Source organism: Pyrgilauda ruficollis, unplaced genomic scaffold (assembly GCF_017590135.1).
Source record: "Pyrgilauda ruficollis isolate IOZ18807 unplaced genomic scaffold, ASM1759013v1 scaffold10, whole genome shotgun sequence".
Taxonomy (NCBI): domain Eukaryota; kingdom Metazoa; phylum Chordata; class Aves; order Passeriformes; family Passeridae; genus Pyrgilauda; species Pyrgilauda ruficollis.
In genome coordinates, this window is record NW_024508101.1 from 11,650,601 (window position 1) to 11,660,151 (window position 9,551).

General features: G+C 52.2%; 1 protein-coding gene across 1 annotated transcript; it reads left to right on the forward strand.

Annotated features, from left to right (window-relative positions):
- The first annotated feature begins 8,257 nt into the window (after positions 1-8,257).
- LOC121352704 (histone H1.10) lies at positions 8,258-9,545 on the forward strand. The gene has a single exon (XM_041465883.1). The coding sequence runs from the start codon at positions 8,460-8,462 to the stop codon at positions 9,114-9,116; it is 657 nt and encodes a 218-aa protein (XP_041321817.1). The 5' UTR covers positions 8,258-8,459; the 3' UTR covers positions 9,117-9,545.
- The last annotated feature ends 6 nt before the right edge of the window (positions 9,546-9,551 follow it).

Below are 9,551 nucleotides of genomic sequence, written 5' to 3' on the forward strand. Positions count from 1 at the left end.
CCTTCTTGTTTACTCCTGTTTCTGACTCTTTTTTTCTTTCACTAACATGCTTTCTTTCCTCTGTCTAGTCACCATTCCAGCAAGCCAATGCCTGCTAACTGAAGGACATTTGTGCTTGTTCCTTATTATAAAGTATGTGCCTTCCAGCTTGGTTTTTGAGAGTGGGGTGAGCCAGCCCTGCTTGCGTGGCTGGGGCACTGCTAGAGAGTTACCCCTGTGCTTCTCTGGAATCTGCTGGCAGGGGCAGGAATGATGCTGGATCAGATCCCTCAGTGAGCACAGTCCTTCAGCCCTGTTCTGGGTGTGTGTCCTGGACAGCCTTTGTGTTTTGGGACAGGCTGTTAAAGGGACAGGCTTCCTTGGAGTGAGTTGAGGGCCTTTCTGTGGTCCAGCCTAGTCTTCTCTTGCTGCCTTCCTCTTGGAGGAGTTTTGTGAGCAGAGCAGGCTCAGCCCTTCCTGCTCACCAGCAAGGCTGGCCTGGGCTTCCTTGGAGTGAGTTGAGGGCCTTTCTGTGGTCCAGCCTAGTCTTAGTTAAGCCTTTAATTTCTAGATGCTGGCTATGACCCTCTGCTTGCACTCACCAAGGCTGAGCTGACAACTGTACCCAGAGGAAGATGGAAAACAGAGTTTAGTGAAATGAGGGCAGCTATTTCAAGGGCTTTCTAACAGTTTTTGTGCTCCATATCCTATTTTATAGTGCTGTCCTATCATACTTTTCTCACTTGACTGGGCTTTTGCTGTCCACATGAATCTCAAATAACTGCAATGTGTCCTGGTGGGACCACTCTTCTGTCTGCATGCTTTTTGAAAGACTTGGACCTTCTGCTCATCTTAAAGTGTTGCTCTGCATTTGTTTTCTGTGGACACAGCTGGAATGTGGAGAAAGCCAAGCTGAGGGAGGGGGGAGCAATAACCCTGAAGTTCTTTGGGAAAGGAGGTGGTCTGAACTTTGCAGCCCCCTGCCTGGTCTTGGGTGGTGGAGCTGAGGCTGCAAGGGCTGTGGCTGAGCCCTCAAACAACCCCGTGTTTAATGTCTTTCCAGTCAGATAAACTGGCAATAGCCCAAGGCAGAGGGAGAGTGCTCCAGATGAGGTAGGACAGCTGTGGGGCTCCTTGCCACAGGATGTTATGGATGCTTAAGGGGAGGGGAGGATTCCATTTGCCACCTACATATCAATGTTTTTACAGGTGGGAATACACACAAGTGTACAAAAACCAGTAGAGAAGGCAAGCAGCATGGGAATTGGTGCCCTGCTGTTGCCCTCAGGGGTGGTGGTGTCACAGATGGGGACTGTTGTTCTGCGTGAATCACTGTAATCACTGTGGTCTGGAGAAGCCAGCTGGCCGGACTATCACTGCAGGGAACACACACACACTTAAAACCACTCCCTGCACCATTGGAGTCTCATGGCTTTTACTTTTGCGATGACCTCTTGCTGCTGCAGTGACAGTGGGTGCAAGGGTCACTTGTTGCTGGGTGAATCCCAGGGGAAGCCTGGCCCTGGAGGAGGCTGAGGCGTTCAGCTGGTTCATGGAGGCAGCAGAGCTCAGGCGTGGCTTTGCTCTTTGCCCAGGTCCTGGCAGGGCAGGAGGAAGGGACCCAAAGAAGGAGCGTGGCTGGATGAGGGAGGGAAAGCTACAGGCAGCTCGGGGCTGGAGCGGGTGAAGCTGGGCAGAGCAGGCAGGCGTGGGGCGGCGGCTGCTCCAGCAGAGCTGGAACGGCTCGGAAGGCAGCTGTGTTGTGCAAGTATGAAAGCTGGGGAATCCCACAACCACATCTGTGCTGCAGGGGCTGCGTGGGGGGAGCAGCGTCAAAGGGATTCCGGGCCGGCCGCCGGCGCTGGCACGTGGAAGGCGGCACGGAGGCGCCGAGCTGCGAGGCCTGGGGCGGAGCGCTCCCGCCTGCCTCGGCAGCGGCGCCCGGGCTGTGGGGCTGGGGCTGCCCGGGGCTGCAGCCTGCCTGAGCCCCGCATGCAGCCTGAGCCCCGGCTGCAGCTTGCCCTGAGCCCCGCATGCAGCCTGAGCCCCGCATGCAGCCTGCCCTGAGCCCTGCTGCCAGCCCAGCGCTGCAGCCGCTGCAGGGGCTCCGCTGCTGCCAGCCCCGCGCACCTGGAGCCGAAGCGCTGCCACCAGCGCCGGGAGCGCCGGGAGCCCCGGTGGGACACAGCCGGGCCCGGGGGAGGGACAGAGACAAACACACACCTGCTCGGTTTGTATTTTGTATATTTGTATATCGTGTCTATTGGTACACCAAGGGTTTTCAGGCAAACACGGGGTGTTTGCTGTTTGCACACCCAAACACATTTACACCAGCAGGAACGTGTGTGTGTATGTATTTATTTACCAGGACACATCTCTTGGAGAGCAAAACAGCAGGGGAAGCAGGAGAGCACAAAGGACACGGAGTTGTGTGAGTTGCTGTGTTACACAGGCAGATCTCCCAAGAATCAGAGACAGCACGAGTCATTACAGGTTCCTGTCTGAGACACGTGTGGTTGCAGCCTTACCCATGTACACACATGTAGCATAAAGCATTTTTTTCTTCATATACATATATGTATACATATCCATATCCATATACATATACTCAGAAAAGGGAAAAAAATATCTCACACATAAATATGGCTACACCCATATATACTTTATTTATATATTTATATAAGAACATTAAAATATTAATTACATGGATATGCACATATACAAAGGTGTCTATGTCTGTGTATTAGTTACTGCCCCTATACATGGAGAGACAGAGATGATCACACACATTCAGACACATTTTAAATTTTTATACATATATGCTTGTAATTTTATGGGTGTGGGTTTCTTTCTCTTTGTCTACACACAGAGATTTTTCTTACTATTTATATACTTCTCTCTGTCTATTTTATAGATATATATAAATATTTTTATATACTTGTATATTATTTCTTTATTACTGTCTGATCTTTATATAAAAGGGTCATTCACATGCAGCTCTGTATGTCTAGTTTAGCTATTTTTATATTTCTTTGAGAAAGAGAGGAGGGGGAGCGAGACAGAAAGAAAATGAAAGGAAATACAGACACGTAAATAAATATCTAAATAAATTGGATGTAGAGGTGGATATGGGAACATTTGTGTGTGAGTTGGGAGAGGGAATGACTGGCTCCCTTGTGCTTGTTTTACATACACACATGCATGCAGACAGAGAATATATGTCCACATCAATACATGCACACACACACTGTATTTGCATCCCAGATATTACATATGGGGGCAGAAGAGAGGGTGGGAGACACCACAGCCTCACACACACACACACAGATAGCACACATGCATCTTTACAGGGGCAGGGAGGTGATGGGGGTATTTTTTACCATGCTCTGTGTAAGTCTTTCTCTCCTTCTTGGGGGAAAAAGGAAAAAAATGGGAAGAACAGTAGAAAATAGACACACACACAATCATTTACATGTATAAGAATTTGTTACATATATAAGTAAATCAAGTTTAAATCAAGTGTGCGTGGCTGGAGACATGGGGAATGCTCTCTGTGTGTGGATAGTGCATGTGTGCTTCACATTTGTACACAGGCACTTAGGGGTGTGTGTGTGTAGCAAGAGAAAGACTGAGCACCCAGAATTTCACTGTATGTATATGTACAATTTCACATACATGTGCATGTGCATGCAGGGAGAGAAAGGGCATTGCGTGTGTTTTTAAGGATACAGAGTGTGTGTGTGAATATCTCTAATTATACATGTAATAATATACAGAATTAGGTATTGATATGTATGTGGATATATAGCAACAGGGATTGTGTGTTAGTGTGAACGATCTGGGTGAATATAGTTACTCATATCCAAATAAATGCAGAGAGAGGTGAATGAGCAGGTCACTCTCTCTGCCCTCCATATACAGCATATATGCATATATGTGTGTGTATTTATAGAAAGGGAAAAGTGTGTCTGTGAGAACAGCTCTCTCTGTAGATGCATATATACCTATGTGTGTGCATATAAATGAATAAATACATTTTAGCTGAACTTGTATGCAAAGAGCTCTCATCTCTTTCTGAGCACTATGGAAAAGTGCTTAGAAACATCTAAGATCTTCTAAGATCTATGGATATACATGGAGTGAGAGAATTATGCACATTTGTGAACAGCTCACATGTTCTTGCTCTCTCTATATATATACATGAGTGTGCAAACAGTGCTTTCTCCAGTTGTATATATGCATATAGAAAGAGAATTCTTTCTATTCTATATGCATATATGAAGTTTATATATATATATATGTATACAAATATATGTATGTATATCAGTTTATTACCAAAAAAAAGCATTTAATGGGTAAGAACATATGTACGTACATACAGAGAGGATATACATCAGACAGTGTTGTATGTGAAAGCAGTTCTCTGAACAGCTCAGTGTGTGTGTGTATATATGCACATCTATAAATATATAGTCTGTATAACAGAGAAATATACTTTATATTCAGTATATTATATATACCATACCTGCTACTTCATCCCCCTAGTATCTAAGTATATATATGTACACATACATGGAGTGTGTGCAGGTGTGTGTGGCAAGAAAGTTGTGTAATTGTGTGAAAGAACTGTCTGTCTGTGTAGATACATGTATGTAAATATGTATATCTGTGTGCAGGAAGAGAAAGAGAATTGTGAGTGTTAACAGCCCTTTAAGCACAATGCAGAGTGAGAACTGTGCATGAAATCTGTATATAGATGTATATATGCATCTATAAAGCAAGAGAGAGTACTGTGTGTGAGAATGGCTCTTATTATCTCTGCTCATGTGTGTACATATGGAGAGAGAATATACCAACATATATACACAGATAATGTATATTTATATATCCCAGAGAGTACATGTGGAGGGGGGCAAACAGAGAGAGTCATGGAAACTGTGTTTGTGTGTATGAACTGCTCTCGCTCATTTTCTTATTTATATATGTCTAAATATATAGATCTGGCAAGAGAGAGGCTATGTGTGAACAGAGACTGTTGTCAGTGTGAACTATTCACACGGACTGTTGCTGTGTGAAGATCTTGGTGTGTGTGTATGTGTGCACTTATTTATATACAGCAAGAGAGAGTTGTGTGTGTGCAATTGGCTGTCTCCCAAATTATACATGTATAATGTATAATGTATGTATAAATATGTAGAGAATTATGTGAGAAAACAGGCTCTCTCTACATATAGATGTCTATATATAACATATATATGTTACAGCTTTCTCCCTAAACAACATATGTATACCCATGCAGTGAGCAAATTATGTGTGTGAACAGCTCTCCCCTAAGTCTCTATGTTCTGTTAGAATTATGTGTGAACATCTGTGTATATAAGGGTACATATGTGTATATGCCTATATACATATCTATACAGGACAGAGAGGACTGTCATGTGTGAAAACAGCTCAGTGTATAGGTATATGTGCATATATATGAACAGAGAATAATACGTATAAGCAATGCTCTCTCTAATTATATAGTGTAAATTCATACATAGATAATTATTAATGAACACTTTCTGTACACGTGTACACTGTGCAGAGCCAGTACTGAGTGAGAAGAGCTCTCACTCTCTGTAATGTATACAGAGAAAGAATTATACAGAAATTATACAATTATATAGGGCAGGGAGAAAGACAGAGTGACAGAAAATGTGTGTGTGTGAGACAATAGGTCTTGCTCTTTTCCTCAGGAATACATGCACATGAATTTATAGACAGCAATAGAGAATAATGTGTGTGAACAGCTCTCACCCTGTGTCTCTGTGCATAGATATATAGTGAGAGAATGGCGTGCATGTATTTGTGTGCACGCAGAGAGGGCAGGAGAGAAGAGTGGGAGAGCTTGTCCCCACATCAGTACATACTGCATACATTATGCATGTGTGTCTGCGTGTGCAGGGTGAGAATGTTTGAACAGCACGCTCCCTCTCATCCCCCGTTTCTATATACGCCACTATGTGGGTATTTATAGGCAGAGAGAGCTGCCTGTGAGCCCCTCACACTGCCTCTGTAGATGTATGTCTGTATGTCTGTCTGTATTTCTGTCTGTCTGCATGTGTATGAGAGCCGTGCGTGTGAACAGGACTGGCTGTGTCCATGCAAGTGTGTGTGTTCATATGGGGACAGAATGTGAGTGTGTCTCTGTGTGTGTGTGTGTGTCTGAGTGTGTGTGTGTGTGTCTGTGTGTGTGTGTGAGTGTGTGTGTGTCTGTGTGTGCGTGTCTGTGTGTGTGTCTGTGTGTGTGTCTGTGTGTGTGTCTGTGTGTGTCTGTGTGTGTCTGTGTGTCTCTGTGTCTGTGTGTGTCTGTGTGTCTCTGTGTGTCTGTGTGTGTTGGGGCTATTTTCTCCCATTCTCTGTTTTTCTCTCTCACACACAGGCAGCCTCCCGCACACATTCCATTCACACACACATTTCCACGTGTGTGTTCCATTCCCGGTCTGTGGAGGGGAGGCAGAGGAGCCCTCAGTGACAGCCCTGGCTCCCTGTGGCTGGGGATGGTGCTGGATCCCTGTGCTGCTCCCGGCCACACAGCCGGGGTGAGATCAGTGCACTCACTGCCCAGCCCTGCTCGCACACCCACCCACCTGTACACATGTATTGTTCTTAAATTTTCATATGTTTATGTCAATATTTAAGAACATACAGCTATGTCTTTATGTGTATGCATGCCCTTACATTTATTTTAAATTCACTGAACTACTACATTAAGCAGCAGCTATTAGACATCACACATTATAACAGACACACCATCCATCCAACCCCACACTACAGCCGGCTTAGCCGCAGCTTCCATCCGGCTGCAGGGCCACGATTACGCGTGTACAGGTGTGTGTTTGCACCTTACACTCTCGTGCACACCATTCACCCCGCCCGGTGGCAGCCGTGCGGGCGGTGGCGCACCCTGGGTGTCCCCGGGCGGTGCTCGGTGCTCCCGGTGCTCCGAGGGGCTCCCGGGGCCGGCCCGGCTGCCGGGGCTGTGCCCTGTCCGTGCCCGAGCAGCCCCGGGCCGGGCAGGGCTCCTCACGCTCTCCTGGGGCCTCTCTCCTGCCGGGCGAGCAGGGGGCACCCGATCGGTTCGGGATGGGGTCACACCCGCGGCCGGGCACGACCCTGCTGCCCCGCGGACCCCGAGACCGCGGGCGGCCGGGACTCGTCCCTCGGGCGGCGGGGGCTGTGGGCGAGGGAAATGGCGGAGAGAGCCGGGGGATGGAGAGCGGGAGGAGGAGAAAGGGAGCGCGGCGGGGCTGTGGGGCCCGGCGTGCGTGGGCAGGGGCGGGGTGCGGCAGCGTGTGCGGTGTGACCGTGTGTGTGCATCTGTGTGTGTGTGCGTGTGTGTGTGTGCGAGTGTGTGTGTGCATTTGTGTGTGTGTGCGAGTGTGTGTGTGCATTTGTGTCTGTGTGTGTATGTGCGAGTGTGTGTGCATCTGTGTGTGTGTGCGAGTGTGTGTGTGCGAGTGTGTGTGTGTGCATTTGTGTGTGCGCGAGTGTGTGTGTGCATCTGTGTGTGTGCATGTGCAGGGGTGTGCGCACAGCCGGGCACGCCCCGGTGCCTGTGCCCGCGTGTCCCGGCCCCGGTCGCGGCGGGGGCACACGGATCCCCCTCCCAGGAGCGGGGGCACACGGGCCCTGCTGGGCCAGTGCCGGGGCTCGGCCAGGGAGGCGTCGTGCACTCCCTGCCCCCTCCCCCCGAAGCCGCGTTTCCCCGGTGGAATTTGGGGAGATGGGGTGAATTATGGTGGATGGGGGTGGTTCAGTTCAGAGCATCGCTGCTGCCCCTTCCCCCAGCCCACAGAGAGCAGCCCGTGCAGCGGGCTCGAGCCCCCGCCCCGCTGCCACGGCACGCAGGGGCTGCAGGGGCTGCACGACTCGCACACTCCCCCCACACCCACGGCCCTGGGCCCGGCCGGAGGCTTCCCGGCCCTTCCCCAGCCCTGCCCCGGCCCCGCCGCGCTTTTCTCATCCTCCGCTGCGAGGCGATGGCCACCGGGAGGGAAGGGGGGGTCACACCGGACACGCAGGGCTCCCCCGGGGGCCTCCCCCCGTTGACCAGGGGGGTGAGGGTCGGTGGGGGGGTGGCCCCAGCCGCCGGGGCGGGGACCCCCGGCCACGGCGGGGCACCTCCGCGCTGCTGCCGACGGCCGCGGGAGGGCGTCGCCTGTGTTAGTTCCCTCCGGAGAACCCAGGGCCAGCGCCGCCGCCGCCGCCCCCCGCCCCAAAGAGCCCCAAGAAGCACAAGCCGGGGCTGGCGGCGGACCAGGCTGTTGTTGTTCTCAACGTGGTCCGCCACGTGCCCATATAAAAGGCGGCGGCGGCGCCCGCCCCGGCAGAAGGCGCACCGAGCGGAGCAGGCACAGCGCGCTCGCCGGGCCCCGCCACGCCGCCGCTCCCCCGCCCGCCCCCGCTCCGGCCCGCGGCCCGCCACTGCCCGCACCATGTCGGTAGACCTAGAGGAAACCGACCTGCCCATGGCCGAGGCAGAGGAGGCGCCGCTCTCCCCGGAGAAGAAAGCGGCTGCTAAGAAGGTGAAAGGAGGCGGCGGCGCCTCGTTGTCGCCATCGAAGAAAAGGAAGAACAACAAGAAGAAGAACCAGCCGGGCAAATACAGCCAGCTAGTGGTGGAGACGATCCGCAAGCTGGGCGAGCGCAATGGCTCCTCGCTGGCCAAGATCTATAACGAGGCCAAGAAAGTGGCTTGGTTCGACCAGCAGAACGGCAGGACTTACCTGAAGTACTCGATCAAGGCACTGGTACAGAACGACACGCTGCTCCAGGTCAAGGGCACCGGGGCCAACGGCTCCTTCAAGCTCAACAGGAAGAAACTGGAAGGCGGCGGGGAGGGGGGCGCGGGCAACAGCGCCCACAAGTCCCTCAAGAAGGCGACGGTGTCCTCGACCCGGCGGGCGGAGAAGCCGGCGGCCAAGAGCAAGAAGCCCGAGAAGAAATCGCACAAGAAGGGAGCCGGCGGCGCGGCGGCGAAGAAGGACAAGGGCAAAGCCAAGAAGACCACCAAGAAGGGAGCCGCGTCCCCCGGGGGAAAGAAGGTGAAGAAGTCGGCAAAGCCCAAGGCGCTCAAGAGCCGGAAGGCATGAGACCGAGGCGCTGGGAGCCTCCCGCCGCCCTCCGGACTGAGAGCCCCGCGGCACAGACTGCTCTGAGGACAGACCCCAGGGGACCCGCTTTGTCTTTGTGTTGCTGACTCGCCTCCGCAGCCACCGCCGTGCGCGGTGAGCGGGGCTGCGGCTGCCCCAGCCCCCCTTCCCCTTCTCTGCCGCCTTATTTTGTCCACCCCTTTTCTCCCCATCCCGTTCCGCGGCTCTTCCCCGATCGCGCCCTTTTGTTTTCGGCCGTGCCCCTCCCCGCCTGTAGACGGTTCCCGGCCCCCCCCTCTCCCGCGTCCCCCCGGTTCTTCCCGGGGATTTTTCCCGCCCGGTTTCCATAGCAGCCATTTTGCACGGCGCCCCCCCGCGCCACGTGGGCCGGTCCCGCTCCCGCCGCCCGCGCGCGCCCCGCCTGGCCCCGCCCCT